Source organism: Lactuca serriola, chromosome 3 (genome assembly GCF_051521515.1).
Source record: "Lactuca serriola cultivar US96UC23 chromosome 3, Lser_US96UC23_V15, whole genome shotgun sequence".
NCBI lineage: Eukaryota > Viridiplantae > Streptophyta > Magnoliopsida > Asterales > Asteraceae > Lactuca > Lactuca serriola.
In genome coordinates this window covers 5,601,828-5,624,172 of record NC_136410.1, presented here as the reverse complement: position 1 = coordinate 5,624,172, position 22,345 = coordinate 5,601,828, and the positions used below count along the sequence as shown (strand labels likewise).

General features: G+C 34.5%; 2 protein-coding genes and 1 long non-coding RNA gene across 3 annotated transcripts; all 3 read left to right on the top strand.

The window, feature by feature from the left end:
* The first annotated feature begins 1,533 nt into the window (after positions 1–1,533).
* On the top strand, positions 1,534–1,995 carry LOC145094982 (uncharacterized). The gene has a single exon (XM_079032932.1). The coding sequence runs from the start codon at positions 1,534–1,536 to the stop codon at positions 1,993–1,995; it is 462 nt and encodes a 153-aa protein (XP_078889058.1).
* A 13,403-nt stretch (positions 1,996–15,398) lies between these two features.
* On the top strand, positions 15,399–17,494 carry LOC145094243 (uncharacterized). Its single transcript, XM_079032533.1, has 5 exons — positions 15,399–15,592; positions 16,363–16,881; positions 16,953–17,033; positions 17,172–17,247; positions 17,325–17,494. The coding sequence occupies exons 2-5, from the start codon at positions 16,381–16,383 to the stop codon at positions 17,450–17,452; spliced, it is 786 nt and encodes a 261-aa protein (XP_078888659.1). The 5' UTR covers positions 15,399–15,592; positions 16,363–16,380; the 3' UTR covers positions 17,453–17,494.
* Positions 17,495–20,165: 2,671 nt separating this feature from the next.
* LOC145094242 (uncharacterized) lies at positions 20,166–21,826 on the top strand. The gene is made up of 3 exons (XR_013703237.1): positions 20,166–20,194; positions 20,307–20,475; positions 20,565–21,826. It is a non-coding gene; the product is annotated as an uncharacterized LOC145094242 (long non-coding RNA).
* Positions 21,827–22,345: the final 519 nt, after the last annotated feature.

The window sequence follows — 22,345 nt, the reverse complement described above, 5'->3', positions numbered from 1 at the left end:
GGTTGAACTCGATATTCAGTACTTGTTCGGTCGATTGCCGAGTAACGAGTACTCAGGAGTACTCGGATTCGGTAATTCATCTAGAAATATTTTTAGGAAAATTATATATGTCAAAATCATAAGTTAAAATCATAATTTGATTGAAATATATAACGAAATTAGATACATGTGAATACATAAAAATTGAAATACACACAATTGTCCCACCTGTATGAATAATTACTAAAAATTTAAGATAAATATGTAGTTAAAATCACATGTGTGTGTTAAATAATAAATCATTAAGTGTATTATACATATTAATCTTGAAATTTTTTATTTTTTTCTCTTTTTATGACAATTTTGACCCTTTGACCAAGTTTGACCGAATTGGCCGAGTTTGACTTTGTTGCCCGAGTAATACCGAGTAGGCCCGAGTTAGAGAGATGTTGACCGAGTTTTGACCGAGTTTGACTTAATCCGAGTTTTTTTGCCGAGTTCACATAACTCGCCTTGGTGGAGAGACGATTCCGAGTACGCGGCCGAGTTTTGCAACATTGAGTATAAGTAGTGAAGAGGTTCATACGTGTATAAACGTTATCCCTTCAAAACAATAATACTTTTGTTTCGGTTTTCAAATCCCTTAAAAATAAAATAATACATTAGTGGTTCATTGGCAATATCAATCACATACACGACTTGAGGGACTAGAATTCATACAGTCCATCTAAGGAATATGATATAGTAATTCATGCTATGATAAATGTATTGATTTTTCATTTTGTAGGCATAACAAATAACTCAGTGGGTAAGGCTAAATTATGCAGTCTCTACTAACATAAATGGTAAAAATGGATTTTTTTTGTGTTCTTAGAAAACGTCATTACCTAGAAAAGTCTTTTGGTATATACATAATAACCAATAAACATATGGTTCCATAAGGCAACATTTCAACAAATTATATTTTCCTTTTCTTTAATGTTCCTTTACAGAAAAGAAATCCATAACACGGTCTGCAATATCATATTATTCTTAGAAGATAATTTCAAGTATAATTGGTCAATTAAAGAACCACTAAAATAACAAATTCAATTATATGGTGTTGAACGATTTATACAATGTTTTTTTGTAAAGCGTCATGTAGGAAGTGGTTGAAAAATACCATAGCTTTGGTAATATTCCTATGTAAGCTTCTTTTCGTTTATACTTGCGACTCATAGATTAACCGAAAAAAAAAAAACAAAACAAAACAAAAACGATGGAAACAAAATAATTCGTTTCCAAATTTCATATTACAACTCCTTTATTTGCAAAAAAAAAATATATATTAAACCATTACCATAAAAGGATTCGAATATGTTGTTTAAATCCTATCATTATCTCCTTATCTAGTTATCTTGTTTTAAACTATTGTGTGATCTTATCTTTCCTTTAAACTAGGATATGAATCTTTGTATTTAAACCCATTGAGGTCACATGAATGAATTAACTTTTCGATCAATCTGTTTCTTTATGGTATCAGAGCTAATCGATCCAACCTAAGAAAAACCCATCATGGGTGCCACTGCAGAAGAACCATCCGGCGGCAACAAAGGCGATGAAAAAGACGGGTCAGCCAACATCGATTCAAACTCACCCTACTATTTGCATGCGTCGGATAATCCACGACAAATGCAAGTAAATGATGTTCTCACCGATAGCAATTACAACGATTGGTCTCAAGAGATGACTAATTATCTGTTTGCAAAGAACAAGATGGTCTTTGTAAACGGAACCATTGAAAAACCAGACGAACAGGCAGACAACTACATGATATGGATGCGGTGTGATGCCATGATCAAGGGATGGCTCACCACATCCATGGAGAAAACCATCAGATCCAGTGTGAAATACGCTAATACCTCAGTCGAGACGTGGAAAGACCTCACAGAAAGATTTGAAAAGGAGAGTGCACCCCGTGCATATGAACTCAAGAGAACCTTGACCATCACACACCAAGAAGGTACGTTTGTTTAAGCCTGTTACACGAAAATGAAAGGTGTGTGGGATGAGATCCAATCGGTGTGTCCTTTGCCTCGATGTACATGTGGTCGTTGTACATGTGATGTTGGTAAAAAGTTAACCGAGTCAAAGGAGAAAGAGAGATTATATGAATTTCTCTTAGGGTTGGATGAAATCTTCCCGACGGTAAGAACACAAATTCTTACCACAAAACCTACACCAACACTGGGAGAAGCGTACCATCTTGTTGCAGAGGATGAACAACAACGAGCGATCTCAGACACAAGAAGGGTGACACAAGAAGCTACGGCCTTTCAAAGCCTAAGCCTAAACAAAAGAGAAAGCTCGTTTGACCCAAATAATCAACGAAACAAACCACCGTCCAAAGAAGTTAAACGTGGAAATCAAGACCTAGAGCATTGCACTATGTGTGGGAAGAACGGTCACAATAAAAATGGGTGTTTCAAGGTGATAGGATATCCAGACTGGTTGTCGGGTAAGGAAAAGAAGGAGAAAGAAAACCCAACAGCCTCTTGGGCTGCTGTCGAAACAAGTCCAGTAGTTGGGCTAACAAAGGAACAATACCAAATGGTGGTCAAACACCTCTCGATTGATAGAAAGATGGATGGTCTTGAAAATACAAGTGCTCACATGGCTGGTAAGTCACTCACGGATAATTCTTGGATTGTTAATATAGGGGCATCGGAACATATAACCGGTGACAATCATTTACTTGAAAACACTGTCACTTCTGATTATGAGGCACCGGTTACCATCCCTAATGGTGCTCTAGTACCAGTTGAAGGGAAAGGGAATTGTAAGCTACCAAATGGATTAAACTTGAGAAAAGTTTTATATCTACCGAATTTTAATTGCAATCTATTGTTAGTAGGGAAGTTAACTGACGATCTAAACTATGCTGTGACATTCTTTCGTGGGTTTTGTGTTGCCCAGGACCTGGACACGAAAGGTTTGATTGGTGTGGGTAAACGTGATGGTGGTCTCTATCGTATGTATTCTGAAGCAAAGAAAACAGAGGCAATGTCAAATGCACAAAACACTGCAATTTGGCACAAGAGGCTTGGACACGCATCAGAATCAAAATTGCATAGAGTTGATTTTTTGCAAAATTCTAGTTTTAGTTTGAACAATAAGAACTGTGATTCATGTATTAAGGCAAAATTCACACGTTTGCCATTTCCAAGTTCATCTAGTAAAACCTTAAATTGTTTTGAGTTAGTGCACTGTGATATTTGGGGTGGATATCGAAAGCCTTCTTTTACTGGGGCACGCTACTTTCTTACTATCGTAGATGATCACAGTAGGTCGGTCTGGGTTTTTCTACTCAAACACAAGCATGAAGCAAGTAAATGTCTTGTAGAATTTTGTCATATGGTAGAAACACAATTCGAAAAGAAGGTCAAGAAAATCAGAAGTGACAGTTTCCAATGACATGCATGACTTTTACGCTTCCCAAGGAATTATCCTTGAAACATCTTGCATCAAAACACCCCAGCAGAACGGTGTTGTTGAACGAAAACACCGACACCTCCTTGAGGTAGTTCGATGCTTACGGTTTGAAGCAAAGCTACCAATCAAGTTTTGGGGGGAATGTGTGCTCATAGCAGCTTACATTATAAATCGACTACCTTCCAAAGTTATCGATCACAAAACACCTTTTGAAATCTTACACCAACATAAGCCAGACTACGACTGTGACAACCGTCAAATTCTAGTCAAGTCAAAGTCAACTAAAGTCAACAAGTCAAACCGATCGACTCAATAAACCTTTGTGTACTAGGGCTTACTTTAGCTAATTGCTATACAGCTCGCTATGCTAATGAGAAATCATCAATTGAAAGGTCCGTACATCTAGATTCCCTTAACCTAAAATTGTGGTAAGTAACGAACCAAACCGATAAAACAATGTTGCATACACATCGGGAGTTTGTAAGATCCTTAAGCAGGGCTTAACGGGGATTATGGACCTTGCGTTGCAAATCCAGACACTCACAAAGGTCACCCACGAAACCTCTCTCAATCGTTTTCACTCTATCTCTCTTTATCGAGAATCTCTCCCAAATCTCTCCAAGTATGTGAAATCTCTCCCAAATCTCTCTCTATATATGAGAAATATCTCCAAGAATGTTAAATCTCTCCCAAATATCTCTGAGTATGTGAAATCTCTCCCAAATCTCTCTCTATATGAGGAATCTCTCCAAGAATGTCAAATCTCTCCAAGTATGTGAAATCTCTCCCAAATCTCTCTATATATATGAAAAATCTCTCCAAGAATGTCAAATCTTTCCCAAATCTCTCCAAGTATGTGAAATCTCTCCCAAATCTCTCTCTATATAAGAAATCTCTCCAAGAATGTCAAATCTCTCCAAGTATGTGAAATCTCTCCCAGTACGTCAAATCTCTCCCAAATCTCTCTCGAAATCTCTCTCAACTTCTTAAAAATCACTCACGGCATCCCGGCCCTCGAATTTGACGAAAACAGCCCAAAAACGGAAGTCTACGCAAAAAACGGACTTAAGGAACCGAAACCTCTTAGGAACCCAAAACCCTCTCAGGAACCGAAACCTCTTAGCAGCCGAGACCCTCTCAACCGAAATGGACCGAGTGCTCTGTCTATTTTGGTCCTCTGACAATTCCGAACTGAGACTCTCCTTCTTACCTTCGGCCCGAGAGGGCTTGACCTTCGGTCCGAGGACCAGACTCTCGGTCTCTTCTGATGAGCATGTCTGCGAGACCTCTCGGTCCCCATGCATTCGAGCCCCACCTTCGGTCTGAGAGGCGACCCGCGCAGCCGAACCCTCCTCTCTCGGTTCTTCTCCTGCTCTCGGTTCTAAGCTCCTAAGGAGCCGAACCTTCGCATCCTCGCCCAAATTTTGGAATTTGGCAGTTTTTGCCCAGTTTTCAATATTTTTAGCGTGTTGAGCCCGTTTTTCGAGATTTTAACGCGGGATTTTCACCCAAACTCGTATTTTAGCATAATAAACCCCAAATATTCATATTTTAATATTATTTTGGGGAAAATCCTTGTCTAAGAATAAAATCTAGTATGTAAGATTTATGGGTGGAGTGTTGACCTTGCTTTAGTGTATGACACAAGCAACCTCACCATACCTTCATAGTACAACCCCTAGTCACTATTCTTCCATACCTAGTCAATCATTGTCCTTTTCCCACTCTTTTTCAGCCATAATGTTGATCAAAAGCTGGAAAACCCTCCTTTCTCATCACATTACTCCATTTTTCCACCAAGTGACAACTTCATTTTCTCTCACTCCCTCTCTCTAAGATTTCGAGATTCAAGGCATATTTCCAAGCTTTTCTTCTATATTTGGTAAGTATCTTCCTCTTACACTTAGAGATTCTACAATATTTCATCTAAATCATAGATTGCTTACACAAACATCGTCATATTTGTGTTAGATCTTCAAATCTTCAAGCACCTCTTAAGTGTTCTTGAGTTGAACACCTCTTTTCTCCATCAGTCGTCTACTGAAATCACTCAAGGTGAGTTCATACCCCTATATTTTCATGTTTTCTTAATTTTTAAGGGGGGGGGGGGGGGGGAGGGGGCGGAATACAAGTTAAAACACCAAGAACACAACTAAACTTATTTAACAGCCTTCATCAGAAAAGTTCAACTCCATTCACGGACTGTTTGGGGAAACTTAAACATTTTAGTTTTCAAAACTGTTTTAGGTGCAAGTAGTTACAATTATTAGCTTTAAAATGACTACTTGCACATCTCCATACGAATTTTCTACAATTTATGGTGATTTTTACAAAACTGCCTGTTGTTTCAAGAGCAAATCCGGACCATTCTGTGGTTATAAAAATTTTAACACAAGTTAAATGCTTCCAAAAATCATGATAAAAATTATGAACAAACTAGACACATTTTAGGAACTCTCAGAATTTACGGATTCAGTTTTCGACTTTGTATGATTTTTCTATGATTTTTCTAAAACATCGCAGAAAGGTTAAAAACTAGTTAACAGCTTATAACTTTCATAACACTTTGTATTTTGTTGAGCAAAGTGTATAACAATAAGTTCTAAATATTGAATGTGTTTCCTTGTTAGTTTATCATTATAAACTGAAATTTAGTCATTCATGATAAGATTTTTCATTAATCTAGAACACATATATTAAGCTATGATGAACATAGTTTATGAATTCATAACACTAATGTGTTTTCATAAAAGAGTTCTTATACATTACAAACATTTTGGATAAACTATAATAGGTATAGTTTATGTATCATTTACGTTTCAAACTGATTTATCAAAGGTTTTCAGTTTAGTTCACGTAAATCTGTTAATGAATAAATTTGTGAGTCATTCGTTTCGGGTTACTTCCAAAGTAACAAAGTCAAAAAGTCCTGTAAATTGTAACCAGAGTCTCTTGTAGGGAGAACGTGATAGTTGTGTATAGATCTATATTGGGTTTGACAAACCTACACCAGAGCTGCTTGCAACAGCTAGACCGGCAGGTATATGGTGACAAGTGTCATTTAACAGCGACGCCTGAAGAACGTCGTATTACGAGGCCGTCTATGTCAAGTATGGTTACAATAGCTCACATGTGGTATTAATAAATCATAAGATTTACGGGTTCTACTTTTAAATTAGCGAGTTATGTCAATTTAGCTCATAGAAATTACCTTAAGTATGGAAAAATACTTGTACGCCTTCATATCAAAAAGGGTTTTATGTCAATTTAAAATCACTTTTTACATCAATAAGTACAGATTTTATTGTATACTTCTGGTCTTGGTATTTAAGACTACATATCATTCATTACGGGATACTTCTCAAGTTAAAAAGGGTTTCACGTCAATTTAAAACCATTTTTATATCTTTAAGTATGACAAATACTTGTTCATTTTCGGTCCTGGTAATTAGGACCACATAACTTTCATAAGGAAAATATTGGATTTTTCTTTGTAACATACAACTCCTTACAAAGATCGATTTTTAAACTCTTACCATAGAAAGCTTATGAACTCACCAACCTTTGTGTTGACACTTTTTCAAACAACTTGTATTCTCAGGAAATTATTGAAACAGGAAAACCAACAGCATTTTGAGGATGGGACGTTGAATCGTCAAACATTTCATTTTGTCATCATAATGTAATTGATTTGAAACATGTAAACATATACTTTGGTGTAACTTTTTTTAATTATAATTATGATGGTTGTATTTACTTTGAGCACTATTATACTCGTTGTTGTGATACTATACATGAAGTCCTCCACCCCCGGACGTTTCCGCCATCCTTGGTTTGGGGGTGTGACAACGACCACATGAAAACCTTTGGATGCTTAGTGTACACTCGAAACACTGAGACAAGAGGAGACAAGTTTGAAGTGAGGGGGAGACCTGGTATTTTCTTGGGCTATCCTCATGGGCAAAAAGGATACCGTGTTTATGACTTGGAGTCTAAAAAGATTGTTGTCTCTAGGGACACAAAATTCCTTGAAGATATATACCCATACGCTGAAGTTGAAGAAAATATAGGAGATGAAATAGATCCTTTTGAGCTCGCTCTTGCCGCATATGATGATGTACAGTCTAGTGCTCCAATAACACAGTTGCGACCAGTACCACCTCCAACCGAAGTTGAAAATATCGACCACCCTGAATCAGATACTCATCCTACAGAAATCGAGAATCTCGAGCCTAACGAAAGCCAACAAAGCGAAGTGCAGTCACCCAAACATTCTCGACCTAGGGCCCTACCGAAAAAGTATGATAGCTTTGAGGTTAATTTACCTCCCTCACTACGCCATGATCTTCCTCACCCTGACCAACGCCCATCCACTGAGCACTCATTAGTGAATTACATTTCCTATGAGCGATTTTCGGACAGCCATAAAGCTTTCTTGTCTTCTATCAGTTCACACATTGAACCAAAACACTTCAAGCAGGCAGCCAAAGATCCGAAATGGATAGCAGCTATGGAAAAGGAAGTTCAAGCTCTAGAAGATAATGACACCTGGACATTGGAGGAGCTCCCTCCAGGTAAACTAGTCATTGGCTCGAAATGGGTCTATAAAGTAAAATATAAACCAACTAGTGAGGTGGAACGCTATAAAGCTAGGCTGGTTGCTAAGGGGTACACACAGATGGAAGGGGTTGATTTTCACGACACTTTCACGCCTGTTCCTAAACTTGTCACGGTCCGAACTCTCCTTGCCATTGCAACAAAGAAAGACTGGATTGTCCATCAGTTAGATGTGAACAACACATTCTTACATGGTGACTTACAAGAAGAAGTGTACATGCGGGTACCTGATGGCTTTGTGAAAGAAGGTGATCACAGAGTATGTCGTTTGCGGAAGTCACTATATGGCTTGCGTCAGGCATCACGTAACTGGTACCAAAAATTCACATTTGCACTTGTTCAGCTGGGCTTTCAACAATCGCATGTAGATGCCTCTCTTTTTGTTTACCAACATGGTGATGTATTTGTTGCCGCCTTGATTTACGTCGATGACGTGATCATAGCTAACAATAATTCAGAAAAAATACAAGCTACAAAACGTACTCTTGATGAACGCTTTAGCATTAAAGATCTAGGACCCTTGAAGTATTTCTTGGGTATCGAAGTCGCCAAAACATCAGAAGGTTTGGTACTAAGCCAGCGCAAGTATACACTGGATATTCTTGAAGACTGTGGTATTGAAGGCTGCAGGCCCAATTCATTCCCAATGGAGCAGAATCTTCAACTTGATCATGGTGCTAACAGTGATCACATCGATGCAAGTCGATACCATCGTTTAGTTGGCAGACTTTTGTATCTCCAGGCTTCGCGACCGGACATAGCATATGTTGTCAACATGCTCAGCCAGTTTGTGGCTGATCCAAGACAAATACACTTGGATGCAACCATACGTGTTGTTCGATATTTAAAAACTACCCCTGGACAAGGTATAATTCTGCCCAAAGATGGGGGATTAGAACTTGAGTCCTACTGCGACTCTGACTGGCTTGGTTGCGCTTACACCAGACGCTCTTGCATCGGTTATTTACTATTGTTGGGAGGTGCACCAATTTCTTGGAAGACAAAGAAACAAATTGTGGTTTCACGGTCATCTGCTGAGGCTGAGTATAGGGCGATGGTTGTCACAATTAATGAAGTCCTATGGATTCGCTGGTTATTACAGGTGTTGCAAACTCCACAAGCTAGACCTACTCCTCTGTATTGCGACAATCAAGCAGCTAGACACATGGCTAACAACCCGGTCTTCCATGAATGCACAAAGCACGTCGAGATGGACTGCTACTTTGTGCGTGAGCGGGTTGAAACCAATGAGGTTTTTCCGGTCAAAATTGATACTAAAAACCAAATCGTGGATTTGTTCACTAATGCCTTGGGTGCAAAAAGACTTCGGATGCTGACAAGCAAGTTGGGCATTAGAAACTTACATGCTCCAGCTTGAGGGGGGGTAAAAGGATTCGAATATGCTATTTGAATCCTATCATTATCTCCATATCTAGTTATCTTGTTTTAAACTATTGTGTGATCTTATCTTTCCTTTAAACTAGGATCTGAATCTTTGTATTTAAACCCATTGAGGTCACACGAATGAATTAACTATTCGATCAATCTATTTCTTTATACCACAGGAGAAAAAAACGCAAGGTATGAAATTAGGGCACACAAAGTCTGTCCGTTTCATGTGGAAAATAAAATAAAACCCTCATCTCATTAAAATTTTCAAAGGGATATTAGGGACGATCTAAAATTAAACAATGCTCGTTAATGGACATAATTCAAGATCAATTTATGTATAAACATGATGAACCCTAAATTAATCAAAGAATACTTACTTGAAGGAATTGATAGATTCTATAGTGTTGAAGATGATGTCTTACTTTGATTCTTTTGACTTCATATTTTTTTTGGAATCGACAAATATTTTATAAAGGGCCACCGCCTAGCAAGTAACTAGGCGGATCAAACAAAAGAAAGAAACATGATAAAGTTTTCTAGGAGATTACAAACAATTTAGTGGGCAAACACACCACTGGACCCACTTATACATACAATTAGTTCTCCTATGTTTCATCCATGTGTATACTAGAGACTTGACATTATCCACTATCTTGGTCGGGGAGATCCGAATTTTTTTGAATACCCAATCACACCTAGCTTTCCAGATTAGCCAAATGACGCCATAACATACACTTATGAGATTATTCCATCGTTTCTCACAGTTTCCCCATCTACCTATAAATGGAATCAATTCACCAATATTTGCAAAATGGGAGACCAAAGATAGCACACCATTTAAATATCCATTCCCAAATTGTGGCAGCAAGGTGACATCGCATCAAGATATGATCAACATCTTCATCAGCCAATGAACAATACTCACACAATGTGGATATAATTGACACACCTCTTCTCTTAAGTATCTATCATGATCGATTTCGATGGATGAAATAACACACATGCTAATGGTGTTTATAAAGAGGCGTTGGAAGGTGGAAAGGGAGAACCGTTAAGCTCTCTACCAAAACCTATGTCCTCACATATGTATGTGTCTTATTGACCGATTACACCTTATGAGAAAGTTCAAAAATCACACAAATTTTGTCCCTCAACTTATGGACAAATGTCATATCTATAATACTATATATAATTAATCCGAGGTACGTGATATGTCATATGACAAATATTATGGTACATAATATAATAGTACCTATCACATAAAATCATTATAAAAATAGTTAGATGACCAAACTAATTGGTCATTTTCCAACACTACCTACTAGACATCATTTTATAATGTTTGTTTGTAATTTTGAAACCTTTTTAAGATTTCTAAATTTTTAATCTGAGTATTCAACATTCTAAAATATAAAATCACTTGGAACATTGTAAAACATGTCATGTATTTCTAATGTGTAGTTTTTTTGCTTTAATAATATTGGTAGTCTGTAATAAGAAGTAATGATAACTTATGTTATTCATAATTCCGAATCTAAACACAATTTATTCAATTACATAGGGGTTAAAACTACCATCATTGGGTGCAATATTTCCCATTCAGATGGAGGTGGCATATGATGTATAATTTCCGATGGTATGGAGTTCGATACACGTCCAATAATTTTGAACCATATAGTAAAAGTATGGGAATACTAAAGATCGTACTACCTCCATACCATGACCACATGGTATACAACATCTACGTTATTTCCCACATGTCATGTTTGAAGTTGAAGATTTGCAACACCAGTGTTCGTAAATCTCTTAATTCATACACGTAGGATGGCATTTTCCTTGCATATTATCATACAAACTTGTGTATCCTCATTTGAAGCATCATATTTGCATAAAGGGTGAGTTCACCTGAGTACCCCTACAAAAGATAATATTTTGATTTTGGTCATTTAACAACTATAAAGTATTTCCTTATTTGTAGACTATTTTAACTCCAAAGTCAGTGCGTTAAATATAAGTCGTTTGATCGGTCTCACGGATAACCTCAACGGGCGTTGTTATCGGCAAATTGCATTCATGAATCGATGACATGTGAAATAACAAGGTTCATTATATTGAAAAAAATGTTAGGGAAAAAGGGCCTTGCCCATTTAGCATGACTAATATTGTCAAACCGGTTACGTTTAGTCCTAACCTCGTAAGATTCAATGGCATGTTCTAGTCTACTAAAATTTTGTTCAAACCTAACATATATATGATTTACATGTCAGCCATAAGGCCCATAACAAAGTTCTATTAGTCTACCTAGACCAATCCTATACCGTAAACTTAAAATCACGCTCTTACAATAATACTCATGATATGAATCATGTAAGACTTGTCCAAGGGAAAAGTATATCACAACGTCCATATTGATTATGAACGCTACTTCTCTATCATTCCTGAGACATTTCTTGAGCCTTAACATCAGCGATGTGCAACTGTTACGTCCTTTTTGCCATGCTCTATGTCGTTCCACTCCTCACAGCGTCAACGGGAACTGAAATTCGAAGCATACAGCGGTATTGACATGCAAATAACAAGGTTTATAGTAAAAGACAAAACTGCAAAAATGGTCCCTGTGGTTTCTCAATTTATGTGATTACAATCCAAACGTTTGAAAAGTTGCAGATTTTGTCCTTTTCAACAAGTTTTGTTTTGGTTTTGGTCCCTCATCCGTTAAGATCCTTAAAATGACAATTTTACCCCAGGGACCATTTTCACAGTTTTTTCTTTTACTATACTATAAGGACCATTTTTGCATATATTCTTTTTTATTTTAATGAAGTATTATATATTAATAGATATTTTTTTAATATATAATATTATATATTAATAAATATTTTTTTATTGGATTATTAATTTATTTTAGTTGATTTTTAAAAAAAAAATTGTTGGAGTAATTCTTTTTTATTAAATTATTATATATCAATACATATAGTTTCTAATATATAATATTTATATCATAATAAATATTATATTATTGGATTATTAATTTTTTTAGTTAATTTTTGTAATTTTTAATTATTTTTTATTGTATTATTATTTTTAATTTATTTTTTTCTTCCTATGTTAAATGTAGTTTTATTGGATTATTAATTTATTTTAGTTAATTATTTTTTAAAATTTTTCTGTCGAAGTAATTTTTTTTATTAAATTATTATATATCAGTACATATAGTTTTTAATATATAATATTTATACCATAATAAATATTAAATGATGGGATTATTACATATTACGAAACATTATTTTATTGGATTATTAATTTCTTTTAGTTGACTCTTTTTAGAATTTCTTTTTGTTGGAGCAATTCTTTATTATTAGATTATTATATATCAACAAATATTATTTTTAATATATAATATTTACATCATAATAAATAATACAGTATTGGATTATTAATTTTTGTAATTTGTTTTTTTGAATTATTAATTTATTGAAATATTACTTTTAATTTATTATTTTTTTAATATAAATATTATCTTATTGGATTACTATTTTATTTTGAATGTATACTATTAATTGTTTTAAATTTTATTAGTTTTACCACAAAGTAGCCAAAATACGTAAAAGTGTCGCTTATCATCGTCAAAAATTAGCAGGATCTAGGGTTGTTCAGTATTTGGATAAAACCGAATTGTCCAATTGGACAATTCGGATTGAACTATTTGGTTCGGATTTTTGGATTAGTTTTCGACAAAACCAAATTATTATTTTGGATTTCGAATTGGTTATGGTTTATAAAATAAGAACCGAATAGCCCAAAAAAACCGAACAACAGTTTATTATTTATTTATTTTTAATGTATATCTATAAGCATTTATTAATTTTGTAATTTATTTTTTGAAATAGGTTTAAAAATTTTCACCTAAATATTAATATGCATTTTCTCTCAAAAAATTTTTATCTATAAAATATTAAAATATAAAATAACTTCTTAATATTTGTTTATAAATTTCAAATCGTAACTAAATAATTTGTTTTTGCTTATTGTCTAAAATTCAGTAATATTATAATTATGTCATTTTAAAATGTTTTAGTTTTTAAAAAACCGAATTATAAAAACCGATCCAACCGAATTGTAATTAGATCGAATCGGATCGGATTTGAATTTAGTTTGAACTATTCGGATCCATGTTTTGAAAACCAAAATCAATATGGATTATTGGATTGAATCAAACCGATCCATCCAAACGAACACCCCTAGCAGGATCACCTCCAAACACCTTCATCGGAGGTTCAAAAGATACCATACCCTATTCCACCTAGCGTTGTTGGTAGCCACCTGCGACAACCTCTTCATAATCTACTGGAATCCTTCATATCTCACATAATACGCAACAAACCCCGATAACATTCATAAGTGGTAGTGGTGACCGAGTGATGGTGGTGGTATTTTCCCAATGGTTTCTCATTGTAAGCTAGATGAAATGAAAGTGTTTGGCAACGATCATAATGATTTCGATGATAAGAGACGATGATTTTGCGTATCCCATGACTTTGTGGTGGAACCAATAAAATTAACAAGAACTATTATTATAATCTGATAAAATAATATTTAATATATGAAGAAAACAATAAATTAAAATTAATAGTTCAATAAAAATAATTAAAAAAAAAAAGAAACTACAAAATTAACTAAAAGATTATAATAATCCAATAATATAATATTTATTATGATATAAATATTATATATTAAAAATTATGTGTATTGATATATAATAATTCAATAAAAAATAATTACTTCGACAATTTTTTTTTTAAAAAGAATTAACTAAAATAAATTAATAATCCAATAAAACAATATTTAGTATATGAAGAAAATAATAAATTAAAAGAAATAAAAGAAATAATCCAATAAAAATAATTTTAAAAAAATAAAAAAATTAACTAAAAGAAATTAATAATCCAATAATATAATATTTATTATGATATAAATATTATATATTAAAAACTATATGTATTGATATATAATAACTCAATAAAAAGAATTACTCTAACAAAAAAAATAAAAAAAATATCAACTATAATAAATTAATATTCCAATAAAACAATATTTATTAATATATAATATTATATATTAAAAATAGTATTCATTAATATATAATACTTCAATAAAATAAAAAAGAATGTATGCAAAAATGGTCCTTATGGTATGGTGAAAGACAAAACTGCGAAAATGGTCCCTGAGGGAAAAATTGTCATTTTAAAAAAGTTAACAGTCAGCCAGTTAAACTTAACGGATGAAGGACCAAAACCACAATAAAACTTGTTGAAAATGACCAAATTTATAACTTTTCAAACGTTTGGACTATAACCACATAAAATAAGAAACCATAACAACCATTTTTTGCAATTTTGTCATAGTAAAAAGACTAATGGGCCAAGATTTGAGGCGGTGGACTACTATATGGAAAACAGTCGAACATCTTACATACCAATTTAAAAAGAGAAAAGGCAAACTGTCCTTACTCGACGCTTTGCTTTGGGCTCCTATGTCTTTGAATATTTAACAAAAATATGTATATTCATGTCGAGGTAGTAATGATAGGATTATTAGATGTTTTATCAGTAAGCAATTTATTTGGAGGTATTTTTTTTTTTGTAATGTATAATACATACTTTTATTACATTTGATGATCGATTCTCACCTGAAAACAATTATTGATTTGTTTATAGTCGAAATTTTTAAGTGAAAATTTTGTATATAGAGTCTATGATGTTCAAAATTTGACCTAATTAAAATTTTTATATCGTTAAGGTGTTCGTTTCGTCATTTCAAATTTGCCCATTTTATAATCACATTATTGACAACAAATTATAAGATTTTTGTATACATAATAATTTTATATAACAATATATATGCTCACAATTAAGTAAATTAAAAAAATTTATGAACTACCAGAAATCCAGAAAACACCTTAGCGTCACGTTAACCTGGGTTGGCTGCTCTCCATCTTTTTCTTTTGCATCGATTCCTGACCTCCGTTTTGCTCGATTCGCAGAAACCCCAAAACGCATTGCCTTCATGTATCGCTAACTCCCAATTTCTTTCCTAATAATCACTGAATTTTGGTGTTCAATTCATTCCGCAGGTATCTATCCATGGTTTTGATTCCATTTATATATTGCCTCTTTCAATCTGCATTTTTGGTATAGGTTTTATCATCAGTCACTTGTATTTTTAATGATAATAAGCGATTTAGATCAACCGTATGCTAATTGATAATATTATGTGTTCTTTATGTGATTTTTCCTATTTACGTAATGGCTTTATGATGATCAATTGTTGGAGAGAAAGGCTGTTCTTTCAAATTCACAGAAGAGAACTGTTAGTTATTAATTTTCATAGCCGATTACTACCACAAACTTTCTCCTTCGTTCGTACTAACCACTAATTGCATGCTTTTTTTGTTATCATCATCTTTCTAGGGTTTTGATTACTATAGTTCTATGGCTTCTTTTCTAATTCTTTGCATGCATGATTTTACGTAATTCGACTTTGCGTTAAACCTTTCACGATGATCAAATTTATAGATTAGAAATCGTTAGTTGTCCTTTGCACAATCAATTTTGCTTCATTAAACTAAAAAACTTGGTTCTCATGAGTCATGCTAAATTGATAATAAAAAAACAAATTAACAATCAACAGTTTTCGTCTGCAAACACCTGTTATCAGTCAAAATTAACAATTCCGCTTTGGGTTCTTAGATTGTTTAATGCTTGTGCCTGATCGATAACAAAAAACATTCGAAAATAGGTTGAAGATGAACAGTTTTGTCTTAGCACATCACTTTCATCATAGGTGATTGTATTATTTGATGGAGAGATTTGAAGAAAGTTGTTCAACCTCAATCTTTTTCAGGTAGACAGTTTAAAGAAGATGCAAGGTGGGAGAGGGAGAGGGAGAGGAAGAGGAAGAGGAAGAGGTGATCCTTTCTCTTTCTCTGGTTTTGGGGGTATGCCATTTCCTAGCCTATTTGGGTCTGGGGGAAGAGACCCATTTGATGACCCTTTCTTCACACAACCATTTGGTGGAAATGGAATGTTTCAGCCAAGTCCATTCATGGATGTACCTCCATTTGGGTCAAGCTTATTCCCTCCGAATGGAACAAGTCCTTTCATGGATGCACATGCACACACTCCTACACTTTATGACCACATGCCAAACACTTCCAGGGGCCCAATCATTGAAGAACTCAACTCTGATGAAGAAGAAGAACAACCAGAATCTCAGCATGGAAATCAGTTGAGTGTGATGCGTGATACACACTCACGTCCACAAGCTCATAGCTTTTCCTTTCAAAGCTCCAGTGTTACATATGGAGGTTCTAATGGAGCATATTATACTTCATCTACCATTAGAAGGGATGGAAGTGATGGTGTAAGTAAACTATAAATAACCCTTTTCTAATATTTTAATGGTGTTGGTATATACTTAATATGGGAGTTCAGGTGAGATTTGAAGAATATAAAGAAGCTGACTCAGTGAGTGGTGAGGCAGCTCATAGAATTTCAAGAGGAATCCATGATAAGGTATTATTAATTTGTTGCAATTGTGATTGTCTTTTATATATATATATATATATATATATATATATATATATATATATATATATATATATGTATATTATTATGCATGGGAAGGTAATAATAAGGTGTTTGTGATGTTAGGGTCACACTGTTTCAAGGCATCTAAAATCAGATGGACAAGTGGATACAATGCAAACATTGCATAACATCAACGAAGGTATATCTCTTGTAATTCATTTTTTTTATAGTAATATGATTGATAACCAAATGTAAATAATTAAATATGGTTGGCAGATGAAGTTAATGGGTTTGAAGAGGCTTGGAAAGGAAGGGGTGGTTGGGCATTGGCTTCAAGTTCAAGTGGGAGAAGACGATTGGGTGCAGGTGAGCATGCACAGTCATCAAAGCCTAGGAGACGTTGAGTAGGTTGTTGTTTTTGGGTATAAAGTGTTATATGTTAGATATATGTAGTGTAGGATCAAAGATGTAAAGTGGTAAAGCATTTACAACCTTAGACCTTGTGGGATTTCATTTTACAAGTGTTATATATATATATATATATATATATATATATATATATATATATATATATATATATATGTTGAAACTTGTATCTGAGTATGTTTGTGATTCTGGCATAGTCAATGTTGTTTGTTTCTTGCAAGGGGTGGATTTCTTACTTGTTTATACACATGTTTCAATTTGTTACAAAATTACCATTTTGTGTATGCATAAATTGGCAACAAGTTAAAACATGATTGTATATCTGACATGGAAAGCTCTATTTTGTGTGATATTGGATGACCATTTGTTGTTACATCATACATGTAATGAACAATATCTAGACAGTTTTTTACATAATCAAGATATCATGATCTAATAATGATCTCCTATAGGGAATTTTCACACAACCAAATTAAGCAACCTAGAAAGGGTTATACGGATGGGTGTGTAGAAATGTCCAACAAATAAAACCGATCTAATTCAATATCCAATTGAAGTGGTTCATTTGACTATGCAAAATTGGATTGGATTTGTTTACAAAACATCCAATGGACAGTTGGATTGGATTGGATTGGATTGGTTGTATAAAAAGCATTGAATGTGAACTGATGAACGCCCTATCTAATGACAGGTTCAAGAAAGGCCTTATAGATTCTAACATAACATCCTTAACTTTCTTCCATACCCCTCCATGACTATATACTATTCTAAACTCGATTGAAAGAACAACATAGAACAAGTTGAAAGAATTTGCGACAATATTTTCAAAACGAAAAAATTTGCAAAATTAAATAACTTCACGGACAATTCATGATCACCATTTGTGAGAACAAATAAGTTTGCTAATTAAAGTAGTTTTGTAAAACCGGTCCACAAAAAACCCCTATCTTTTAAACCTGGTTAGTGGCTTGTAAGGTTCCCCGATAATCTCTGTCTACTATCGTCTGTCTATGAAAAAATGTTGACGTTCAATTTGAAATTATGTTTGTCTGGATGGCGGCAATTAGAATCACCGCCACAGTTCTTGTCGGGGAGATTCTCCGGCCATCACAGTTACAATCTTTTATCCGCACCTGATACACACTCGTTTGCATCGTTCCCACTCCGCTTCGGTTCATTTCCCGTCCAATCAGTTACTCTTGGATCCGGTGTGCCGCGGCTTCGGATTCCGATGGCAATGATAATAAGAAGGCGTCCGTCCGCACGAATGTCTCAGGTTCAGCAGCGATTGCAAGAAGCCATTGAGAGGGCTGTTGGAGGCGATGAACCTATCCCTAAGATTACTCTAAGTAATGCTCTAATAATTAAATTATATTTCCTAATCGGATAAATTATTTTTGCTGTTTATGTTATGAGCTTAATTTCTGTAAAAATATCTCCTCACCAGCTGATGTAAAACGGAACGTTTTAAGGGTTCATGAAATGGAATGACTGGAAAAGGTTGATTACAAAGATGTAATTAGTGAGGTAGTAGCAACTAGTTTGAGTTGTCCAACTATTTTAGGCGTATTTTGTTCGTTAGTAATTACATCTAGGATGCAATATGCTGAAAGATTGATCCATAAACATAAATCTTATGTTCTTGTGATGAGATATCCGGGAGCTGATTACATAAAGTGCACATACAAATACAACGTGTGATTGGGTCAATGTGAGGCAACCGCTACAAGGGATGCAACTACATGGATGATGTTGGTATTCTCCTTTTATATGTTAGCGCTCTGTCTTTATGTTATATGAACGCATGGAGCACGTATTTGTTTGAAATTCTCTAGGTAATGCTCTAATCATTAAAAATATATTATGACCTATTAATTTAATCAGCCTTGCCTTTGTTTGAAATTCATCTTCGAGCTTTACCAAGGACTTTAACCCCCATCTCTATCTCAGTCATCCCTATCCCAACATGCATACTTTTTAGACCATTTTAGCCAAAACCGATTGCACCTAACTCTATATATTCATTGTGATACTACTACCACATTGGTTAAGGCCTATAACCAAGTTTTCAATGTCAAGTGTGGACATGTGATTTAGGGAATTAAAGATTGTTTTTGATGGCTTTCTTTTTAATATGGCAATACAAGTTGAATTCAATGAGGATAACTTATTCTTAAAGATTGTAACACATTTATAAACATCCTAGGTATGTGTTCGGACTTGTAGTGGGTAAGGATGAAGAAATTTTCTTAATAATGCAATTCATAAAATGTATTACAATTACACACATGATGTAAAGGGAAGGGATGATTACCTATGTCATCATGAAGTGTAGTTCTACTTCAAAACATTTGGACTTGGGCTTTATGTAATGTAGTCATGAATGGATACGGACACACAAATATACATTAATTATGTCGAGTTTTATTTACTTGATGCATGTATAAATTTGTGTATTTTAAATATTAGGTATTCAAATGGGTTAATCATTTTGACACCTTGATTAACTTCTTTTTGCCTTCTTAATGGAAGTCCATGAGAGCATCTAATTCTAAATCATATGAATATGATGCTATTAAAAGGGGATCATTTTGTGCTTATTTGTTGGCGCCTTATGCTCTAATAACCATGGCTTTTACTTTTTATTTAAGCAAGAGCAGTACACAACACACACACATACTATCTATAATCATGGTCAGAGAAAAAAAATTCTACAAATGGTTAGTGTTAGAACTACTACTCCATTATTATTCTTTCTCATACTATCTATAATCATGGCATGCCTAGCTAAAATATTTATTAAAAAAAATTCCTTTTATGTTGTTTGATCAGGAAAAGAATCGAATCAACAAAGATGGGGAGCTTGTGATTTCCTCCACAAAGACCAGAACACCAAAAAGCTAAATTCTATCCGATGGTATTTTTTCACAACAAGTTTTCATTCCTAAACTTTTTTTTTCTCTTCAGGGGTAACATCGAGGATGCCTTGGAGAAACTACAGGTACCAAAAACAACAATCTTTTATTTAGTTTTTCTGTACAAAATACAGAAATTATGATTTTATTGAAATGAATATAATGGTATATGAAGGTGATCATTGATGCTGCTTCATACGTCTCGCCACCTCCATCAGAAGAACAAGTAAACAAAATTACCAAAATGTAAATATCATCTACTGATGAAAAATTGAATATTTGTTTTGTTTTGGGGTATTAAAAATTAAAAGACAAAACTTCAAAAATGGTCACTATGGTTTTCGAAAATATCAAGTTTAGTCCCTAAGTTCAAAAAACCTCATAGATGGTCCCTGTGGTTTCAAAACTTTTAACAAATGGTCCTTCCGCCTAACTCCGTCAGCTTTCTACCGTTAAGTGAGGGGCATTTTCGTCATTTCAATACACAGGGACCATTTATGAGGTTTTCTCTATTTAAAAAAAAAAGAAAAAAAATATTATTTAATTAAAGGGCCCCACCCTCTCTCTCTCTCTCAGCATAGCCTCAGGAGCTCTCTCTAGAAGAAAAAATAGGGTTTAGTGCTCAAGGTTCGTATATCATCGCATCCTGGTACACCAATGATCAATCATATAAGGTGCTATTTTGAAATTCTTAATCCTGAGTTGCAATGGTGTTTAATTTCGTACGTAGAAAATTTTTAGTCCATGCCAGGCCTCATATCAACCACGAACTGCGCTGCTATGGCTTCTTATCCTCTTCCTCGTCCAAGTCGTCCCCATTTACAACAAAAACATCAGGTTCCTTAAATCAACATACATTTACAATCATTTACCTCATCAGTTCATGTGGGATTTCTCCCGAATCTGCAATTCTAGTCTCCAAACATCTAGATCTTTCGAAATCCCCAAACACGGCATACGATAGCTCCACCTGCCGCTGTCGTTCGTATTGCAGATTCAGTGAGTTCCCCACCCGATCTCGTCTCCTTCAGAAGGGATCCATGCTTCATCTCGTTCTCCGTCTTCATGGGGGTATGCAGATCTTCGTTAAGACCTTTACAGGGAAGACAATCACCTTGGAGGTTGAGAGCTCCGACACCATTGATAACGTTAAAACCAAAATTCAAGATAAGGACGGGATTCCACCTGATCAAATACAGGTTGATCTTTGTAGGGAAGCAATTGGAAGATGGGTGAACTTTGGCTGATTATAAGATCCAGAAGGAATCCAATTTGAACCTTGTTATTCGTCTTCGTGGTGGTGATCTCCGTAAGTTGAAATAGATAGCTCTGTTAGTGTTCTTTTGATATGGTGTTTGGCTGATTATAAGATTTTACCTTGTTTTTTGTGTTTCATATGTTTGGTGTTTATTATCTTATCTTCTATACATGAATGTTGCTGGGTTACTAAGTATTTTCTATTACTGTCAACCGATTTTTGCTATAAATAAATATATACATTGACCTCGTAATAGAAACTCTGCCCAAGAAACTTAAGATGCAGAGACTCTCCCTTTCCTATTTATTACTCATCATTCTTTTCAATATTCTGGCTTCCATTTCCATCTTCCACTCACCACTCAAAATCTAAATTCAACACACACACGCATACACATTTCATCAATTATCCTTTCTATAATCTGTAATTTGTTTGCTTTTCATCTTCTTTCAATCGAATCCTGTTTACACTTGGTATTATTCATTAGATTCAATCAATTTTCGGAAAAATGAACCGTGTAGAGTGTGAAATGGTGTTTGGTTGGCGAAGAGTTTTCTGTACATCGGTTCCACGGGAAGTTATGAGAGAGAGAGAGAGGGTGGGGCCCTTTACTTAAATAATAATTTTTTTTTCTTTTTTTTTAAATAGAGAAAACCTCATAAATGGTCCCTGTGTATTGAAATGACGAAAATGCCCCT

Excerpts from the sequence above, each read along its gene's own strand:
- LOC145094982 (XM_079032932.1), top strand. The coding sequence starts at position 1,534 with ATGGGTGCCACTGCAGAAGAACCATCCGGCGGCAACAAAGGCGATGAA.
- LOC145094243 (XM_079032533.1), top strand. The coding sequence starts at position 16,381 with ATGCAAGGTGGGAGAGGGAGAGGGAGAGGAAGAGGAAGAGGAAGAGGT. Across the intron at positions 16,882-16,952 it reads GAAGGGATGGAAGTGATGGT|GTGAGATTTGAAGAATATAA; the intron begins GTAAGTAAACTA and ends ATGGGAGTTCAG. Across the intron at positions 17,034-17,171 it reads CAAGAGGAATCCATGATAAG|GGTCACACTGTTTCAAGGCA; the intron begins GTATTATTAATT and ends TTGTGATGTTAG.